Source organism: Vicia villosa, unplaced genomic scaffold (genome assembly GCF_029867415.1).
Source record: "Vicia villosa cultivar HV-30 ecotype Madison, WI unplaced genomic scaffold, Vvil1.0 ctg.001905F_1_1, whole genome shotgun sequence".
NCBI classification, from domain to species: Eukaryota; Viridiplantae; Streptophyta; class Magnoliopsida; order Fabales; family Fabaceae; genus Vicia; species Vicia villosa.
The window spans coordinates 175,036-198,938 of NW_026705771.1; the positions used below are offsets into that span (position 1 = coordinate 175,036).

Consider the following 23,903-nt stretch of genomic DNA (forward strand, 5'->3'; position numbering starts at 1 on the left):
GTCGTGCCACCTCTCCCAAAATTCCTTCCCATTCAAATTAACTATTTCTTCACTCCTAAATTTTCTTCCACGTTTGTGTCAATGTGATTGTTCCCTGTGAAACGATTTGGTCTTTCGATCATGGGTCGGATCCAAAACTTTTACTTTAAATAAAGAATTTCAATCACCTCTCATACCACACTAAAAGCTCTAGAGTTATTTCGTTCTCATCTTTTTTTGCGTTCTATAAATTATCAGAATCCCTTATATGTTTCTCTTTTACTTGTTAGATTTTTCAAACATTTCTTAAATTTTTTTTTTGAAATATTAGTGGTTTTTCAAAAAATTTAAAATATTACTACGGTAACTATTAGGACAAAACTTAGGTACAATTCTCTAGGTGTGATTCTTACTATTTTCCAATGAAAATATGAAAAATATACATAAATATAAGATAAATTCTTAGGTACCCATGATAAGTAATTGGGAACCAGTACCTTTAGTGTAAAGTGGTTTAGATTTTAAATTTATTTTAAAATAAAGTAATTGTAAAAGATGACTTGACATTGAATAATAGCATTTGATTGGACAAGAATACCGGTACCTAACTAAATTCAAGGGTACCGGAGTGTTCACCTAAATATAATTTAGTGGGTGAAAATATGAGAGATTTGCATACATGTAAGTGAAAATTATACACTTGTCATATTTTTTTTAGCAAATAATAAGAACCACACCTAAAAAAAATTGTACCTAGGTTTTTTTCTAACTATTATTTAAGGGTGTTTTATCAAGAGATTGCACAAATTTATATAGTCAAGACGTTTCCAAAAAAATTTTGAAATTCAAATCAAACCACTTCTAGGCTTTCTATTTTCAACTAAAAGTTACTACTAGTTTTTCTCCTCTAACTACTTTTTTTGACTCAACCCCTTCCGTTTAACTAACTTATTAATTATATTTGTCAAACTTTACAAGGTAGTACTTCAGGTCATATTGTTTGTTGGCTGGTCAGCAATTCAATTAAGATTGTCTTAATTGGTCAACAATGCTATTGCTTTGATCATTATACCTTCTCCCTTTACCACTTTTGATTTGCCTTTATGATACCAATGGGTCAATATGGCGAATTCTCCCAACCCATGATAATGTTAATTAAATTCTTAGGAGTACCGTTGATGATATCTATTATTAATATATAAAAGCAAAAGTACCTGGAAATACCATTTAAAGCCCTATGCTAAAAGTACTAAAACTTTTTTAATTTCATGGGTATAAATGACTTTTAGTAAAATAACTTAACCATATTGATTTGGCATTTATTGCTGCTGATGTGTCGCTCTCTTAATTTTTGTTGTTATTTTATATTTATTTTTATTTTATTTATTTATTTACACAAATTACAAAACCCTAATAACTCTTATTAAATGTTAATGTTGAATACACATAATTATTTCATAATTTGGATCAATATTTAACGTTTTTGAAAACACAAATTCCTCCCCTACCGAAAAATACATTTACTCTTGGCCTTACAGATTTTTATACGGTTTCTTAGGTTATATATCTACTGAATCAATGGAATTCCACTCTTCAATTTATCTTTTTCAGGTTCTCAATTCTTATCCATTTCTGTTTTGCAATATGTACGAATTTACTTCATATATGTTTGGTCTCTTTTTTATTTTGATTTTAATTGGTCAAATCAAGTGAAATCTGTTTGCAAAAATCTGTTTGTGTTCTTGCAACATTTTAAGCATTAATCGATTATATGAAGGACATCAATGAGTCGAAGGATTTGTTAGTATTTTGTTGCCAAGTTCTATTGGAACTTGCAGTTGGAAGTTCTTATACAATAAAAATTTCAAAGCAATGATTTCTATGATTTCTCTTTTAAGTCTACGAATCATTCTTACAAATTGGATTTCTATGGATCAACTTTTGTTTCTCTTTTAAGTCTACGAATCATTCTTACAAATTGGATTGGTTTTCTGTTGAAGGTTTGAGTCCAATGTTTTAGTTGGTAAGTTAATTGTACTCTTTGTGATAGGAATTACATAATCAAATCCACATCTCTTCTCCTTCCAAGTCTCTCTTTTTTATTCTCCATTTTTTTTCTTTCTATATCTCTATTTTCATTTTTTTCCATCCATTTTGGTTAATGGATTTTTTTCAAAATCAGATCTATGATGCAAATCGGAGATGGGAAGACAGTTGAAAGAACTCGAACAACAAGAAATGCGAGGGGTGAAACTGATTCAACTTCAAATTAATTCGTTTTTGGCTAATGGATTTTTTTTCTCCAATTGTTTTTCCTATTTATCTCTATTCAGTTTCAAATTAATTTTGAGATTGTGTTGATGTAGGGTTTTTTTGGAATATGTTTTACGGGATTCTGAAATCTATTACTCTTCTCCTTCCAAATCAGGTATAGCTCTCACCTCTTAATCCCTAAACAATGGTTCCATGTTCAAGTCTCTTTTTTATTCTCCATTTTTATTCTCTTTATCTGTATTTCCCTATCTTCTCTTCCAATCGCTTTTGGTTAATGGATTTTTTTTCCACAATTACTTCTTCCGTTATCTATTTTCCTCTGATTTGTTGTTTCTGGTTTGTAGGATTATTCAATTTGTAGATCAATTGTTTGAAGACCAAATGATAGTGAAAATCATGGTACTGTTATTGAAGATCTACCATTTGTCACAATAAATGATATTGAAGTTGCTTTGATGCAGTCGATTTCAACAAATATATTGAAAAACAAGATGATGCTTAATGATAATTGGAGTCTTCCTATCTATTTTTTTTAAAAATTTGTTTTCTGGTGTATATATGAATTTAGTGTGAACTAGATACAATATGATAAAACAGTGTGTGTTGTAAATACATACCAAAGAGAATGTATATATGACTAAGGTTTAAAATGCACATTCCCTTGGAATATGTAAAATTTAAGCTTAAAATTTGAATTTTTGCAATTAATGGAAAAATATCTCCAACATAAATTAAAAAAATAGAAAGATATCATCTGTAATACGCCCACTTTCATAACTATTATATTTAATATTTATATTTGTTGTTTAGTAATTAAAATCTTACCATTAAATGATACCTTACCTTACCATTAATTATTATTATTATCATATTGATTGTTTTTAAAAGATTCATTGATCCATTAAAATTTAATTAATGAAAATAAACTATATAATATTGATATAATTTTAAATAGCATTCAGAAAGTGTTTTAAGAAATCTATATGATTTTGAATACTATTGATATATTTTTTTAAAAATTGAAATATTATTTCTCATATAAATTATGATTTTTGATTAGTTGATAAAATGATTAGAAATATCTTTAAAATTATATAAATTATGATTTATGATTTATTCCAAAATGATAAAATGATTTTTTAAATATATAAAGTGAGTAATGATTAGCTTGAAATTAAATATACGAAAATGAGTAATGATTAACTTGAAATTAAATAAATAAAGTGAACAATTGAAATTGATAAAATTTTCTATCATTTTTAAACAAATTTATTAAAAAACTATTAGCGAAATTGTGATTTGTTTACAATTTCAAGTAAGTATTATTATAGTTTAAATAATATTTTGTTACTAAAAAAATATTAAAGATCATAATTTTTTATGAAATATTAATAAAATCACCTGATTTTTACTAATATTTTTTAAAAATACTTTATTTTTAATATTTATTAATAAAATACTTTTGAAAGAATCCATTATACGTATGGTAACTTTATAATTGATCAATTAATTCAATTATATTATTTTCAAAAGATTAATTGATCCATTAAAATTCAATTAAATTTAATTAATGAAAATAAACTATATAAGATTCATATAATTTTAAATAGCATTTAAAAATTATTTTAAGAAAAAATGATATGATTTTGAATGCTATTGATTTTAAATTATTTAGATCTTTATAAAAAGATTAATAAAACAAAAATAAAGTCAATTGAGATTTTGTAACTTTTTTAAACTTATAAAATAACAAAAAATTATCAGAATTTTTCAAATTAACTTTATAATGGTAATCATGATAAAAAAATGTTAAATGGTAGTCATGAAAATTTAATGTTAATTGGTAATCATAAAAAATTAATGATAAAAGGTAAAAACTTAATGATACAATTATTTTTATAATTTAAGTAAATTTCGATTGTTTTTATAAATGGGAATAAGTTATAACTAATTTTAAAAACAAAATTAATTCAACTATTTCTATAAATGAGAATATGTTACACGGGTTCAATAAACGAAAAAAAATTATAATAACTTTATAAATGGGATAAGTTACAATTATTTTTATAAAAATAAAAGTTACAAATATCTTTATATAGGAGAAAACTTGAAGTATTAAAACAATTGTTTTTAACATGAATAAATTGAAATTTGTTTTATAAATTGTCATACAAGTTAAAGGCACTTATAAACGAGGAAAAATCTACATATTGATTTAAATATTTGTATATACAAAAATAAATTTCAATATATTTTTTTTAAAAAATGGAAATTAATAAGTTACAAATATTTTTATAAATGGAAAAAAATCAACTTATTATTCAATTATTATAAATCGGAACAAATTACAAATTTGGCAAATGAAAGTGAGAAACGTATAATGTGAATCCAGACTGGAACCGTACGATAGCACGAATTTCTTACTACTGCAAATTTCATATTGGTTTCTAATGCATCGGTTTTCTAAATGTCCTTTTTAAAGAGTTTTCATTGCTATTTTTATAATATACTATTTCAAATTTTTTTTCCTTATATATAATTAATGGTTTTTAATAGTTTTAAATTATGACACTTAAATTACATTTTTCCTAACTCCATAATTTTCTTCTATTAATTGTTTCTTATTCAATACTTATAAAGACTTAATACTGTCTCGGTCAAGTATATTAATTTAAGAGTTTTTGGTCAAGTATACTCTATTGGTAAGTATATTAACATTCACGTAGTATAATTTAATAATAAAGACTTAATACTCTCTTGGTCGTCAAGTATATTAATCTAAGAGTTCTTTTTATTTTTCAATTTAACAGATGTAAATTGTTCAAGTATATTAGTTTAAGAGTTATTTTTATTTTTCAATTTGTTTCTCAATTTAATAGATGTTGATTGTTCATCGTAATGAAAGACTTTGCAGGCATAGATCCACGGGTAGATGTGAACGTATCTATAGATATCAACTGTAAACTGTTCATTTTAATATCCATCTTTTAAATATTTTTTTCTACTGTTTTGTAATAATTCAGTATATAATTCATTTTTTATTAAATTGTAAAATATTTTTAACAAAATCTAATTAACATTAAAGACTTAATACTCTTTTGGTTAAATATATTAATCTAAGAGTTCTTTTTATTTATAAATTTAAAAGTCGATGCATGTTATTAGTCTATATTTGTAACTATGTGAATGTTAATCAACTGAAAAATAAATTCAAACTTGACAAATGAGACTGCACGACATGTAATATGAATTCAGACGGGACCCGTGTCGCACGGGTATCCTACTAGTTACTATTAACATTGTTGAATTTCACTTTTAATAATGAAACCATCAGCACAATATTTTAATGTTGAATTCAAACAAGAGAGTTACGAGCCCTAAATCCATTGTACATACTATGAGAATAATTTTGATGCATTGTTGTCAGCTAATGTTTTTATAATGTTGATCAATTATTTTTTTATTATTTTTTGCATAATTATTAAATATAAATATAATGAAAATCAGACATTTTTAATTATTATTAAAGGTTAAATATGTTTTTATCTTTATAAATATCTTAAATTTCATTTTTAGTCCCTATTAAAAAATGACATATTTTAGCCCCTACAAAATTATTATGCACGTAGTTTTAGTCTCTACTGTTAAATTGATGTGTGTTTTTGAATGATTATTTTAAAAACATGTTTGGAACGTTACAAAAAGTTCATCCAAAAAAAATATAAAATTTGATTTTTAAGTCGAAATTTGCATTACTTTTATCATCTTTTGAAATTTAAAAAATTCATATTTAATTCTTCTTATTTTAAAAAATTCTATAATTTGATAAAGAAATATTTTTTAATATTTTAAACACGAAAAAAATTATTCATAAATTTAAAATTTTAAGAATAATTAAACAGTTTTCAAAATTTTAAAAAATAACATGGACTAAAACTGCATGCATAAAATTTTTATAGGAACTAAAATATGTCATTTTTTAAATAGGCTCTAAAAATGAAATTTGAGATATTTATAGCATAAAAATATATTTAACTCTATTATTAATTAATGTGTGGAAGTAAAAATTGAATGAATTTGAAACATGTAAATGTAATGATGGATGACATAGCAGAGCAGATAAATAGCAGTCTGCAGGATATTAAAGCATCACATCAAATGCATGCAAGTTAAAGCTATTTTACTCAATACTAGCAATATTTTTTTTCTACAATATATTTATTTATTTTGATTTTGTTGACAACTATTTTAAGGTGAACAATAATGGTAGGGAGGGGAATGTTACTTATGGATGATGCATTTTTAAACATGATAAATAATATTTTTATATTTTAATTTTAGAAAATACACACAATTCCATTTAAAAATAAAATATATCATTGTAAAGGAGTAAAACAAATACAAAATTTAGAAAGTAAAATAGAAAATACTTTTACAAGACAAATAAAGCTTAAACTTTAGTATTGTTTTTATTGATGAAATAAATATTAAAAAACAAATTATGAAAGCTATTTTATAAGAAAAAATTAAGGTGAGGAGATGATTCCTACTATAAAAGAAGTTGAAAATGGTGAGGGGATGAAACTAAATTAAATATTTTTAATATTATGACTTTTTTACCACAAGATGTAAAAGAAGTTGAAAATGGTGAGGAACACTAAGGTTTGGGCCATAAAATATACTTATTAAAATGTGAAATTTTTTTAGAGATGGCGGTATTAATTAGTGTTTCACCAAACTCTTTAATAAAATTATAAGCTTAAAGTAAATTTCATATACCAATCGTTAGTTGGTCCAGTGGTGATTGGCGCTGGACTTGGTAGGGAGAACTACGGTTCGATCCCCCGCAACTGCGATCGGGAGGGGGATGGAACCACTTGATGCCAGAACTCGCCCCCGAACCGGACTAAACCGGTGGTTTAAAGCCAAAAAAAAAAAAAAGTAAATTTCATATAAATGGAAAAGAAGCAATTTGATTCCAATCTATAAGAACAAGGGAGTATATAAATTTGTGCAAATTATAAAAGAATTAAACTTATGAGTCATACCATGAAGTTATGGGAAAGAGTTAGTGAACAAAGACTAAGAAAAGAGACTCAAGTCACTAAGAATCAATTTAGTTTTGTGTTTGTGAAGTCGACCATGGAAGTGATTTATCCACTACGACAAGTGATGAAGTAGTATCAATTGGACCAACAAGACTTACACTTAATTTTTATTGACTTGGAGAAGACGTATGATAGAGTGTCTATAGAGATTTTGTGGAAAGTCTTAGAGAAGAAAGGGGTTGGGATTGCATATATCTTAGCTCTCGAAAATATGTATGAAAGAGTGTCGACTAGTGTGCGGACACATGCTATAAAGACAAATAATTTTCTCATTACAAAAGGTTTGCATTAAGGGGTTCAACTTTAAGCCTCTACCTCTTTTACTTTAATTTTAGATGTGTTTATGGAACACACCCAAGTGCTAGCACTAAGATGTATGCTTTTTGCTCATGTTATAGTCCTACTTGAAGAGTCCAAGAGGATTTAAATGAGAGGGTGTAGACTTGGAGACGAGTTAAAAAACACATGGAATTAGCCTAAGTAGAAGTAAGATAGAGTATATGGAATATAAGTTTAATAAAAGGAGCAGTGTTTCTAGAGGTGAATGTTAGAGACCATATCATCCCACAAGTCACGCAGTTTAAATATCTTGGATCCGTGATACTGAACGATGGAGAAATAAAAAGAGATGTAAACCATAAAATTCAAGCTAGGTCGTTAAAATGGAGGAGGGCTTTAGAGGTTTTATGTTACACAAAGGTACAACTTAAGCTATGGGACAATTTTATCAGACTGCAATAAGACATGTGATGTTTTACGAGACAGAATGTTGAGCGGTTAAGAATCAACAGGAGAATAAAGTAAGTGTAGTAAAGATGAAGATGTTGTGTTGGATGAGTGATAAGAGTATACAAGATAATTTAAGAAATGCAAATATTAGAGAGAGAGAGAGAGAGAGAGAGAGAGAGAGAGAGTATTGAGGTAACATCTAAAAGATGGTAGAAAATAAACATATGTATTTTGAACATTTAGATCGAAGACATGTATATTATGTGACAGTACTACGAAAAAAGACATTTAACAACTGTTGGAATATGTATATAATCACGCAGGTCCAGGCGTTGTTATGTAGCGTGTTGTTGTTTATGCAGTACTTTCAATCACGATCATGTCACCGTTGTAGTAAATTGGAAAATGTGCCTCCTATATAACAACGGTTAAACCTAATAACCGTTGTGACATTGTTTATGAATAAATGTCAATAGTATCATACCATAATCAATCATACACTATTTTTGAATTGATATCAAAATTAGTTCTATTAAGTACACAATTCCATTAAGTACATCAAAATATACGTAGATTGAATATCTAAGAATGGAAGAATAAATTTGAATAGCTCAAGGTAGGCAAATGATCTTTCCAACTTCCAAGAGAAGAGAAAGTGTGTAGAATTAAAGAACCAATAATGAGCAAACTATGCGTGCATCTTTTGGTTTTTAAATTTCCAAGAGAAGAATATTAAGGATCAGAAGGAACAATATAAAAGCAGAATAACCATAACACAAAAACAACTTCATCCAAAGGAATCAAAATGAGTTCCCCTACTAAAGCTACCAACAATGTTGAGAATGAGGATGTTGTTGCTGTAGAGGGTGGTGTGATGCAAAACCATCCTCAGAATAAATATGTTGTTGTTGTAGAGGTTGTTGTGCTGCAAAACTATCCTCTTAATCAAGATGAGAAAAGAATCCGGAGAGCTCTCAAGGTGAGAAGAAGAAGAAGAAGAAGAATGTTGAAAAGACAGATGATTTTCTTCGACTCTGATGATGAGGATGAGGCAGCCTATGATTGGTCAAACTTCCTTGCAGTCAGATGATATAGATTTGATTATTAAGGCCTTCTATAATGAAATTTTCATCTTTCTTCTTAACTTTAGGGCTTCATCACTCTCTTAAGCTATCAACTTAAATTATCAGCTTAAACTATAAACTAATATACTAACAAACAACTTGAACGATAATTGTAATTGAAAGTTCAACAGTTTGCAATGAACTTACTCGTAAGAAACCGTCTGTTAGTTGCATTCCTATCATGTTCACTGCATTAGTAGTTTCAACATTAACAATGAAATTCAAACCCTAAACCCTAAACATATATAACATCTTCAACTATTACATTTCTTAACAAAGTAAATATTAAACATAAAGGAGATAACAAAACATAACATCTTCAAATTTCCAAAAAACCTCTCTGATTCCAATTTGTTCTTCAATTTCTTGTTCTTTTTTTTAATCTTCATACATGACCTTCAAATATTCTAAACCTTCCAGCTCCGACTTCATTATACTCTCATCTTAATTTCTCCATTTTGCTACCATATCATCATCCCATATAAACAAATCACAGGTTTCATCACTCCTCCAAAATGGACATCTCCAAAGTATCCTTCCTTTATTTTGTCCCTTCTTACATTGGTACGAAACAATACGACCGTCACAACCATAGAAATTTCCAGATCGAGATCTTACGGCGGAAGAAGACATAGAAACACCTTTGGATGAGTTTTTCTTCAAATGCGACATTGAAATGAAACTGAACAACAACAATGTCGAAGATATTTGACATACCTCAAAATAGAATATTGTGTAGATATTGTCGTCTTCTTCCCGACGAAGTCTACGACATTTGTGTTAAGGTTTTTCCTTTTATCAGTGGAAAAATAGAAACTAAGTGTTTAATATATATAAAGAATCGTCACTATGTAACAACGGTTTTACAAAAGAACCGTAGAAATATCCCTATTATTTTTTATTGAAATATAAATAAAAATGTAAAGGCACGCATTAACGTAAAAGAAATAAATTATTTGAGGGAGTTGAGGTTCGAACACATGAAAGCTTGATTGTATCAGCACGGTTACGAAAAAACTGTAATTATATCCTTAATAATTTTAATTAGAAAATAAAAATAATATGTTAGCGCTTGAGTTTAGAAGTGTCACCACGGTTTTGGGAAGAACCGTGGTGACTTTGGCATTGTTGTTTGCACATTTTATAGTTGTGTGATAATACGAGTATATCAAATGAAGAGATGTCAAACAACTAAAGGTAAAAGAAGACCTAGAAAGACTATAAAGAAAGTTATTAAGAAATATTTCGAGATAAACAATTTGAATAAAAGAATGGTCTTGTATAGAATATTATGGTGAAAGTTGATCTGTATAGCCGACCTTACTTAGTTGAATAAAGTTTGATGGTTGTTGACTTTTTTTCAATATTATTCTATACTAGAAACAAGGCCCAGAAACAATTATCATTCAGCTTAAATATGAAATCTTCTAACAAAGTTATAACTTTCTTAAAGCTACATAACCTCCTATCGAAATAAAAAAGGACTATATGATTACAAATCAATGTGATGTCTGATTAATAATATAGACAGGTGTAGTGTTATATTTTATGAGCATCATAGACAATGGTGACTCTAGCATTCTCGTCTAAGGATGATGTCACTTGGGTGGCATCATCACAAAACATGGGGGCTAGCCCTGGGGATTGATGATGTGTATAATATTGTTTTCTCCCGTTAGTAAGAAGATAACGAGTCCATTACGATTTCGTAGAGAACAAGTGGTCAACAATCTCCCCTAGTCATGAGGGAGTCGTTGTCGCCTCCATGGGTTTCCTAAACTCTAGACCCAAAAAGCCTCTATAAATACTCCCCCCACAATGGGAGAAGGAAGATCCCTAACTCATACGCTTATACCTAAGCACTAAACACATATACAAAGTCTCTCATCTCACATGAGCATGTTCTCTAACCCACTATAAAACACCACATTACTGGGCTTCTCGCTGTTGTTGGCAAGTCCTAACCACCATTATTTGTTATATACCTACTAAGGTCTCTGAGTGCTCCTGTCCTTGTAGGAGTAACACACATATCCTTTTTTTACCAATACACTGGTGCCCCACCGTGGGGCCTTGGGTAAGCCGCCCTGCAATGGTGTATGGGTGTACCCTGTGCCTCCATCACCAACTATATGGAGCGGGCATAAAACTTGTACACCAATTTGTCACCAGCCGTCACAAGAAAATGTCTTACACTAGCCCATTCAATATACGATAGAATTCATTAAAGTCGTTGAGGAGCTACCTCGCCCATTTTAACAAAGCCCATTAGAATCATTACACACTTGATTAATTTATGTGCAAAAGTATAATTCATGTAATCAAACAATCAATTCACATTGTAATATGTGATTAACCATAATTTTAACGTGAATTGAATTAATCAATTATTCGACATGATTAATTATATTTTCTGGATAACCTTATTTTTTTATATGATTAAGTGTCTTATAGGTGTAAAAAGGCCTTCTTACATTATTTACTTTGTAGAGTTGTCAACTCCTCTCTAACAATTAAATAATTTTGCATTTCTTGCATTTCACAGTTCCGGTCGGTCTTAAATTAGTCGATCGTAACACCAAATATCAAAATTTTAATAATAATAATAATAATTTTGTATTTCTAAATGTAATTTCAGCCATCACATATACGAAATAAAAATTACAATATTGTTAGAATATAAGCTGACCTAAATAGCAGCTTTTAATAATCACTAGAATATTTATTATTTCTCTAGCAACTTTCTTTTTTACAACAGATGTAAAATTTTGTCTAAAAGTAGTTTAGACATTGCTGCCTGATCTCTTTTTGCATCATCAATATTCAATAACGTCATCAAAAAGGATTTTTTTTCAAGGTAGGTCAGAAACCATAGAATAATCAGTACTCTTCACTATAACCAAATCTTTAACCCAAAAAAGAAGAAGAAAAATTCAGATTTTTCAAACATACACTGTAAATGAAATTTCCAGTGAAAACTTATGGAGAAAAACTGTTCCCCAATTTAAAGCTCAAACATATAAATAAATAAATATACTAAAAAGTGAAGAAAATTTACACTTGAAAAATATTACAAAAGAAATTTAGAAAGGTACTATATATATAATAATTATTATTATAATATATATAATATATTTATAATGTAACAAAATAATCATACAAATTAATTAAACTTTATAATTATAACATTACTTCACTAGATAGGCTTGTAAAAATCAGACATTGAATATCTTGGTAAGAGCTTGCAATGCACTTAGTTGCAACCTCAACTGCAAAATATGCTCCGCCGTCCTCAGAAAAAGGCCATCCGCCTTCAATCCGCCGCCTCCGGGGATAATCCTTTGCAATTTCTTCATCTTCCGACTAACTGCAACCTGTCTCCTTCTTCTCCTCAACTTCATCTTTGTTAGATCTTTATTACAACCAGCCATGGCCATCAACAATATGTGAACTCAAACTTGGAAATAAAAAAATTAATTAATTATATATAAAAAAAATTTGAGTATGATTTTTAGAAGAAATAAAAAATTGAGAGAGAGAGAGCGAGAGAGAGAAAGAGGAAGAAAATGAGAATGAGGGCTTGAAATGAGGAGAGGGGAGGGATATAAATGGATGTTGGAAAAAGGAAAGGGGAAATTGAAGAGATGTGGGAATGGGCCATGTGAGCTGAGCCGAGCCGAGTTATGATTTGGTTTTGCACGCTTGGTTTAGTGAGACTTAGTTTGGCGTGTTTTGGGGCGGTGGGCCAGGTTCATGTTTGGCCTGTAGCGCCCCACACACGTGTCTGACAGCTTCTTAAACTTCTTCCTACTTGGCTCAAGCCACCCATCCCACGTATAAATTCAATACTACATTTATTATTATATCTAAGTGCAATACTAGTATAAGTTTTTTAATTGGAAATTATCATCAAATAGAAACCTCGTTTTAAATTTTTGTTTATAATATAAACGCGTACTATAAAAAAATTGCCATCTTAGTTTTTATTTTAAGTTTGTCAAAATAGTGCTACATTATTTAAAAATGGAGACTAATAATAATAATAATAATAATAATAATAATAATAATAATAATAATAATATTTAAAATAGTAATAATAATAATAATAATAATAATAATATTTAAAATAATAATAATAATAATAATAATAATAATAATAATAATAATAATGTATACTCAACCTTCATACATCTTAATTTTATAAGACACTTTTTCTATTTAAAAAGACCAAATCGTAATATTCTCATATTCAAAGTATAATTTGAGTTGTAATATAATACGGTTTAATTTGATAATTTGTAAATTAACAACATAAATCGAACTAAGGTGCACAATTTTATTAAAATATGTTCCAAACACAATTTTATTAAATGTGATTTTTTACGATTTTCAATTTAATTTGGTTTAATTTATAATTTTTTATTGAGCTGATTCGATTTTGAACACCCTTATAATAACAATAATTTAACAATAATTGTGAACTTGTGTTCTATATAAATATTGTAGTAATTTTGTGTTGAATGATTTTTTATAAAAAAAATTAAGAAATCGAATGAACAATTTTTTAAATGACATTTTTAATATTCATTTTTTAACATGCGTAGTGTTAACACATAAATTAATATTATTTTAATAAAAATAATAAATAAACAAACATAAAAAATATAATATAAATAAATATTTGAAGCTTAGTAACACTAGTTTTTATTTAAAATTTTGTTAATTAAATAATTATTTGAAAAAATTGTATAATGTTTTTTTAGACGAAATAATAATAATAATAATAATAATAATAATAATAATAATAATAATAATAATAATAATAAGAAAGTATTTATGGTGCATATTAGATTAATTTTGAGATAAAAAATGTTATTATAAGAAGACAAATTTATTTGCTGGGTTCAATTTGATATTGAATAATATGCTAAAATTACGATCCAACTAATTCTAATTTAATGTGGTTTAGTTAGAATCGATTATTTTAGATTATTTTAATATTTAAATTAAAATTATATTTATCATTAATATTACAAATATACTATAAAATAATAAATTATATATATATATATATATATATATATATATATATATATATATATATATATATATATATATATATATATATATATATATAATATTAAAAATTAGAATAAAAAGTGAAAATAATCAATTAAGTTAAAAACAAATAACAAATAAAATAATAAAATAATAAAATAATAAATTAAATAAAATTAATAAATAGTATCTAAAAAAAGTGTGATTGAATATTAAATTAATACTATATATAATATTAATAAAAAAATTAAATATAAAAATATATACGGTTCAATTCAAATTGAATCAATTTAATAAAAATAATCCACAATCCAATCTAAACGAAGCACCTTTCACAAAATAACATCTAAACACATAAAATAATATTTTATTTTTAAAAAATTTTATTTTTTAAAAATAACTTTTAATTTTTATTTGAATCAATTTGAATTTATACATCTATAATAATAACAATTATTAGAAAGTTACAAACACAATCATAAATATCATAAATTGATTTATGATAATACCGTTCAACATAATAATATTTATTTTTGTCAATGTAACTCAAATTATCATAAATTGTAATTGATTTCAATCTACTTTTATTAAACAAAATTTTCTAAAATAATTTTTTTTAAAATAAAATATAACGAATTTACAATCTCTCCATCTTAAAATAATCACTAAAAAAAATATCACAAAATAATTGACACTTTCAATTCAATATATTTTAATTTTTGTAATACAATAAATATAATAACATTATTATTTTTTTTCTGTATAAGGGAGTGTATAATATGAACGGAATATTATTATTTTTTTTTATAAAACTAGTCAGAGACCCGTGCGGTGTAGTATTTTTGTAATGATATGAATAATATAAATAAAAGGAATTATAAGCAATAAGCATAATTAAAAGGAATTGTTTTACTTGAATAGAGTTAGAGTTTTCATGATTGCTCTGTTATACTCCCAATTCTTTGAAAACCTAATATCCATAGGAATCGTTTTGAAATTTGAAAATAAATACTTTAGTTTTCAAATAAAAGTCATTATTGTTTAAAATAAAATAGACATTGTATTGAAAGTGGCCCTTAAGATTAAACATTATTATCTTATTCATGTGTTAATTTTGTGTGTAATAAAGAACCATATAAAAAAGTACATGTGAGTTGGAGAAAAAAATAAAATTTTAACAAATGTAAATGTAAAATTTTAAATATAAATGAAAAATATGAAATAATTTACTTAATTGTAAATTTAACAATAATTATATAGAAAACAATGATCCACAAAAAAATGTTTAAGATAGGTTAAGAACACAATAGCAAAATTGCGTCAGGTAATTTAATAATTGACGGTCCAACAACAATTAAAAGAAAATGATATAGATCACTATCGTTTAATTATAAATGAAAAATAATCATATAAATTCAATTATATTAAATAATCATATAAAAAATACTATAAGATGGAGATAATAAAAATGAAATATTAACATTTAAAAATAAAAATTATCTCTCAATTAATAGTAATTGTTGATTAAAATAAAATAGCTACTATGTTGATAATGACCCGTGAAATAAAAAAATAATTTGATGCGATATAAAATATATTTAAAAACAAATGTAAAATAAACAATAATCATGGAAATTTAATTGTATTAAATAATGATAAAAAATCGTGAGATGGAGAAAAAAATAAAAATAAAGATATTATCTCTCAAATAAAGACAATGATTGATTAAAATAAAATAGGCTTTATGTTGATAGTGACCCGTGAGATAATAAATAAATAAATAGAGAAAAAAATTGAAATGAAAGTAAGAAAGTGTGAAAAAACGTGAGAGAAATTTGAAATTTTAATTAAGATAGAGAAAATGTGTAATGATCGATTAAAAAAAATTAAATATTAAGTTGATAGTGGCCCGTGAAATAATTAAATATTTTTGGGAATAATAATTAAATGATCGATTATTAATATTTTTTGCGATAATAGATAAATGTTGAAAAATTAAAATGAAAGTATGGAAAAATGAAATCAGAAAATAATTGACACTTTCAATTCAATATATTTTAATTTTTGTAATACAATAAATACAATAACATTATTATTTTTTTCTGTATAAGGGAGTGTATAATATGAACGGAATATTATTATTTTTTTTAATAAAATATATAATGAAGGGGTTGTATTGCGTACGCGTGTCCTAGTAATCCTCGAATCCCGACAGTTGTTCGCTCTTGTCACGGGATCAGATCGGTTGCGTCACGCACCATCGTAATTCAGACTCATAGTAAGCAAATCCTGCGGTTGAGAATTTTTCCCATTTGGACCACGCGTAAAATTCGGCTCACCACGTGCGGTTGCACATGCTGCTGTTGCTTAGTTCTGCTGAGCGCCAACCAGAATCCATGACCCTGTCATTCTTTCATTCAAATTCTTTCTTCTATTTCTAAAGATTTAAACAATTGATTAAGATCATGGATTCAAATCCATGAATGAAGTAAGCAAAATCTTGACACCATGACCATGCTTTACTCAATCAAATCTTTAAACCCTTTATCTTGCATGCGCTCACATTATTTTATTTATATGTGTAATAATAATTTTTTATGTACTCACCTATTTTATTTATTTATTTATTTGATTTTGACTCCAAAACTAATGAATTTCAGATCATTAATATGTTAATTCTTAATACATTTAACTAATTTAGTCACTAAACTAGCCATTTTAATTTAATAGATCAATTTATATTTTATAAAAATTTAATACTTTTTAATATTTAATTAAATAGTTTAAAAAAAACATAAAGAAATATTGATCATTAGATTATACAATTATGAATTTTAAATTTATTTAAATTTTTATATATTATATCAGTTTGATAATAATTAATAGTTATATTAGTAAAACTTATTATTTTTAATAAATTATTAAGCAAACTTTGGTCTAAGTTTGATGCGTCCACAAGTGCACGAAAATATCGAAGTAATATAAAATATTGTCGAAGTCACAAAGACCGATATCAATCTACTGTAATCTATCGTCGCTTTGTAAAATTATAACTAATGAATAATTGATTAAGGCGAAACTAAGACTAAAATAAAAACTAAAATAAGATTAAGAAAATATATATAAGAAAAGAGAGACCGAAATGTGTATTCTGTGTGCCTCAAGAACACTGTAACTGATTGTCTTATGATGATGTTAAAAATATATTTAGTAGAAAATATGATTAAAAGGCTAGACCTCACACTCTCACGCTATAGAATAAAGTCACGTTCCTTAACCATGAGATTTTGCTCTCGCTCGCCCATTCTTATTCAGAAATGTATTTTAATAACTAAATAAATCCTAATCGATATCTAAAGCGCTCTCGCCCTCTTTAGGATTGATGCCTCGTTCCTACTATTCGGTTCAAACCCCATCCTCTTGAAATGTCGGTTCGAACCTTAGTTAATTTTTCACTCTCGTGACAAATTCATGTTAAGTAACTTCTCACTCTCGTGATGAAGCTAATTAAATTAAGTTTAAAAACAGGGAGAATATGCATCAGAGAAGTAGTATTCGAGTTATTATGGGTTTCTACCTCATAAATGATGAAGGATTTCCATCAATAGAACTACCTCACGATTTTTCAAGTTGGTCATTTATATTATCATGTTAGCTTTCTTTCAACATGATCATGATGTCTGTAGAATCTGTTTTGAGATTCCCCGAGGGTGTCGACAAGTCAGAAGAGAAATTTAGAAGATGTTGGATGAGAGGACTCTCCACATTACCTATGAAAGAAATGAAGACGATGACATTGATGTTGTAATTACTGGATTCAACATTCTCGAAGCTGTGGAGGTACCCTATGACAGTCAGAATGCTGCCATTGTTCCTCTCAAAATTCATATGCCAAAGCCATTTCCTTATGATTCTAGTACAATTGTTCCTTGGAAGTATAGTGCTACAATAATGGCTGGGAGAGAAGAAGTTAAGCCTGGTCCTGTGCTAACTGTTGTAAATATTATTGATGTGAGTCGTATGACTCGAAGTGGTCATTTGTTTGCTCAAAATCCTCCTCACAAGGAAAATCCAAGAAATGATAATCTGTCTGCACAAGTTCCTCCTCAAAAGGATATGCATAGGAAAAATCTTGGTAAAGAACCTGTGACTGTGAATGTAGAACCCGTCTTTGAAACTAAATACGATGATGCTGAAGAATTCCTGAATTTGATTAAATAAAGCGACTAAAAGGTGGTTGATCAACTCCTTCAGACACAATCAAAGATATCTCTATTGTCTTTGCTGATAAACTCCAAGGCTCACCAGAATGCCCTAATGAAGGTTTTGAACCAAACCTATGTTGAGCATGATGTGACCCTTGCGCAATTTGACAATGTTGTTTCCAATATCACCATCAATAATGTGCTGAGCTTTAGCAAAGAAGAGATTCCTCTGGAAGGTAGAGAGTACAACCATTCTCTGCATATATCCATGAAATATGGAGAGGACACCTTGACAAATTTACTGGTTGATATTGGGTCCTCCGTGAATGTTATGCCAAAGAGCACCTTAGATAGGTTGTCTTATTAAGGGGCACCTATAAGATTGAATGAAATTGTTTTAAAAGCTTTTAATGGTTCCAAGCGCAACCTCATCAGAGATATTGATCTACCCATCCACATTAGACCTCATGATTTTGAAATCACTTTTCAAATAATGGATATTTATCCCGCTTATAGCTGTCTGTTGGGAAGACTATGGATCCATAGTGCTGGAGCTATAACTTCTACTCTCCACCAAATGCTGAAGTTTGTTGTGAATGACAAGCTTATAATTGTCAATGGAGAGAAAACAATATTTGTTAGTCAATTGTCACCTACTCCAAACGTCAATGCTGATATTGAAGAAATTGGGACTCAATTCCAAGCCTTGGAAGTCGTCAACTCTGTGCATGGTAAAAGAGATGATGCATCCATTTCTTCTTGGAAAGATGCCCAAGAAGTGGTTGAACAAGGATTATACGAAGGTTGGGGACATGTCATCGAACTTCCTACCAACATGAACAAGAGTGGTCTAAGATTCATACCTCAGAGATCAAGAGGGAAGAAATCAGGATCTGTGAACTATGACAAATCTTTGCACGAGAGCTTTCAAAGTGCTGACTTCATCAATCCAGACGATCAAGACGTGGCTGCTATCATTGAAGACACTCCAGATCCAGAGTATTCAAGCTTTGTGACTCATGAAGAGGCTAGCCCGAATTGGACTTTCGTCAACATTTCTTCTTTTATTCACGAGTCTAAGTAATTTTGTATCTTTTAAAATTCCTTTCGCTTTGCCCAAGGTGAAAGATTGTTGTGTCGGGCTGATTAAATAATTCCTTTTGTAACCTTATGGGTTGGCCTAGTGGTTGAGGCCTGGGTCTTGAGAGTGTGCTGCTCTCAAGGTCTCAATTTTGAATCCCACTGGGTGAAAACAATTCATGTGTTGGGCCAGTCCATACATAGCTTTTCTCTGGCTTTAAACAGGGCCCCCACAAGTGGACGGTGGGATTGGTCCCCTTGGATTAGTCGGTCACAAAGCCAGATACCAAAATTTCAAAAAAATAATTATTATTTTTGTTCTGCCCTAGACAAAAGTAAACTTGTGTGGGGATTTGTTTCAAATTATTAATAAAAATGACAATTTTTGCTTCTATTTTATGTATCGTTTATCTTTTTCGAAAAATGGTAACACATAAAAAAACCAATAAAAACAACAACAAAAACATTTTTTTAAAATTTGCACATACACTTTGGCATATTTGTCTGTTTCTAAAAACAAAGCGTAAATCATGTGCATATTACCTCTTGTTAAACCCATTGAAAACAGTGATCTTAGGCGCTCTCCCAACTTTAAATACCCTGTGTAGAAAGATGAATAGCAAAGTGATGAAGAAATCCTTGATGAGATCCCCCATCTACTTGAGCATGAAGAAAAGATCATTGAACCACACAGAAAACCTTTGGAAGTAATCAATCCAGGTACTGAAAAAGAGATAAGAGAAGTGTGAATTAGAGCATTGCTAGAGGCAAGCATCAAGGAAAGAATGGTTGAATTTTTGAAATAATATGTGGATGTCATTGCTTGGAGCTATCCAGATATGCCTGAGTTAGATACCAGTATTGTAGAGCACAGATTGCCATTAAAACTAGAATATCCACCAGTCAAACATAAGTTAAGAAGAACTCATCCAGATATGGAAGATAAGATTAAAGAAGAGGTTCAAAAGAAGATCAATGCCGGTTTCCCCATCACATCAAAATATCCTCAATGGTTGGCCAACATAGTGCCTGTTCCCAAGAAGGATGGAAAAGTCAGAATGTGTGTTGATTATCAAGACTTAAACACAACTAGTCCGAAGGATGATTTCTTACTACCATATATTGATATGTTGGTTGATAGTACTGCTAAGTTTAACTTCTTCTCATTTATGGATGGATTCTCTGGCTACAATCAAATCATGATGGAGCCTGAAGACATGGAGAAAAAAGCTTTTATCATACCATGGGGCATATTTTGTTACCATGTGATGCCTTTCGGTTTGAAGAATGCTGGGAAAATTATCAAAGAGTCATGACTACTCTTTTCCATGATATGATACACAAATATATCACAGTCTATGTGGACGACATGATTGTAGAGTCTATATATGAAGAAGAACACGTGGGGCACTTGTTGAAGTTGTTCCAACGTATGAGAAAATACAAACTTCGTAGGAATCCTAGCAAGTGCACATTTGGTGTCCGCTCTGGAAAGCTCTTAGTTTTCATCGTCATCCAAAGAGGTATTGATGTTGATCCCAAAAACGTCAAGTCTATTCAAGAAATTCCTCCACCAAGATCAGAGAAACAAGTTAGAGGATTTCTTGGACGCTTGAATTACATCTACAGATTTATCTCTCATCTGACTGCTGTAACACCCTTCTAAACTCCCGCAGAATATTAATTAAATTCAAAGTAAAACATGTACAAGGGCATTACAACTTAAAAATATTTAAAAACATTCAATCATGTCATGCCTTACGAGGAACATCAAACCATATTATTCAGCAACATGTTAACACAATGGAATTAATTCATAATATGAATAACATAAAACGTCGGTATTCAATACCAAGAATTCACCGACTCACAACCAACCAAAATATTATTCAAACAAAAGAAATAATAGTTCATCAAACAACTCTAATATAACTAATCGTTCCCCAGTGTTACAAGACCAGAGCATGACACCGACACGAACTAACGGACTAGCCTACAAGCTATCCTCACCGATCCCAAAAGCTATTACTCCTCAATCCGAAAATGGTCAACAGTAAGGATGAGACAAATCGCATTTAAACTATATTATAAGCTCATAATGATAAAACGTCATGAATAGACCATTCACTCAACTGTAGTACAATTAGATTTCAAACATCATTCACAAACAGCTATCCACACAACTCAATCATAATCACGACAACCCGATATATAACACTGGACAACCTCATGAATAGACCATTCACTCAACTGTAGTACATAATGATAAAACGTCATGAATAGACCATTCACTCAACTGTAGTACAATTAGATTTCAAACATCATTCACAAACAGTTATCCACACAACTCAATCATAATCACAACAATCCGATATATAACACTGGACAACCTCCAACCATGTCATATTAATAATGCATATGTAATGTACTGACACTATGCATGTGGTACCAAACGTGAGATTAACTCACCCGACCGATCCAACATCTTCAAGATACGGCCCAACCGGCACAAATTCCACACAATAGGAATTATGCCCTCACTGATCCAACACATCTTCTGGATTCAGCCACCATATGATTTATGAATGAATGCACACATATCACATACTTACCACATCACCGATCTAATGAACAACATCGTCTCACATAACTCAACATAGTTATCACCAACAAGTATGTACATGTATCATGCATCATTCAAAACAAATAAATCATCATCATACGATCAAAACAATCACCACATAATCACGTTATACACACATTATCAACATTATAATCATGTTGTCACAACATCACCACTAAATCAAAATGAACACTGTCATCACGAATAATTCACCAAAAGCAACATCGAATGATATATTCAGTTTCAACACCATCCACAATTATATCATATATAATTCACACCACATATAACGTCAAATCACAGTTATATCATTACAACATCACCACATTGTCACATTAACCAAATCATGCACACAATGTACAAAACACACCATAAACGAAATAAATCGAGCTTTTCAAAATAAAATCGGGTCACTTCCTATTAAACCATTTTATTAGATATAGTACTCAATTACCTTCCCAAACGGCGACAAAAACAGACTTACGGTTTGAAAGTTATGAATTTTAGAAAATAAAATATTTTTTTCAAAAAGCTTCAGTGGTAACCAGTTACCCTAATTGGGTAACCCGTTACCCTGTTCAAAGTTGCACTTTTTACCCCTCTGTTTGACTGGGTAACTGGTTACCATAACTGGGTAACCCGTTACCCCATTCAAAATTGCACTTTCTGCACCTTTATGTGACTGGGTAACCGGTTACCATATTTGGGTAACCCGTTACCCTGCACCCAGAATCAAAAATTCAGCAGCTTCCTGCTGCTACGAAAATCACCTCTTTTGCCCAAAATCCCAACTTTCGAAACACCAGAAAATCATCCAAAAAGCACATGAGTCCAGTACTTGGACATTCAAAGAAAAGGTGATGCGAGGTCTCAACAGTATTATAGAAAGCACAAATGGGGCTATCAATCAAGTGAAATCTATGTAATCGCTCCTTCGTCGCTAATCTATCATGGCATGCTAACCAAAGAGTGAACTGGGCACGAGGCCTTGCAAGGTTATTCCACGTCAATTTGCACCATGGTACAGTAGGCTCAACATTTTTAATGGCCAGATATGCTTCCTTTGATTTGAATTTGTCATCTTGCAGACCAACTATCACCTGATTATACTCATCTCTTTTCTTGAGGATTCTGTTCATAATCCATGAGAAACTTGGCCTGCAATCCATACTCATCACATTATCATTCTTAACATAGTATGCATGGATCCATCGGATCCAAAGGTTGTCCGTTTTTATATGGATGTTCCATAACATTTTCATCAATTGGACCCTATTCCAGACAGACAAATCAATCAAGTTCATACCACCAATCTTCTTCGGACTACATACCTTATGCCACGCAACAGGAGATTTTCTACTCACTATACTACTCCCAGACCAAATAAAGCTTCTACATATAGCATCGATCCTCTGAACGATAGTCTTGGGCAGGGGAAGACATTGCATCCAGAAGTTCACCGTGGAAAAAATCACACTCTGGACCAGTTGGATTCAGCCAGCATACATGAGGAGCTTGGCATTCCAATGAGTAACTCTATGCACAATTCTCTCGATCAGGGGCAGGTAGTGTTTCATAGCTAGTTTTTTTTATCAATTATAGGGATGCCAAGGTATTTGAAGGGAATAGTACCCTCCATGAATCCAGTCTGCTGCAGGATCTCAGCTTTGACCTTCTCCTCAACAGCCCCAAAATAGATGGAGCATTTATGGACATTCACCCT

General features: G+C 29.4%; 1 protein-coding gene across 1 annotated transcript; it reads right to left on the bottom strand.

Moving 5' to 3' along the window:
• Positions 1-22,920: 22,920 nt before the first annotated feature.
• On the bottom strand, positions 22,921-23,349 carry LOC131637067 (uncharacterized). Its single transcript, XM_058907632.1, has one exon. The coding sequence runs from the start codon at positions 23,347-23,349 to the stop codon at positions 22,921-22,923; it is 429 nt and encodes a 142-aa protein (XP_058763615.1).
• Between the last annotated feature and the right edge of the window lie 554 nt (positions 23,350-23,903).

Bases quoted from the DNA above. Each gene is read 5' to 3' on its own strand.
- LOC131637067 (XM_058907632.1), bottom strand. From the start codon at position 23,349: ATGGATTGCAGGCCAAGTTTCTCATGGATTATGAACAGAATCCTCAAG.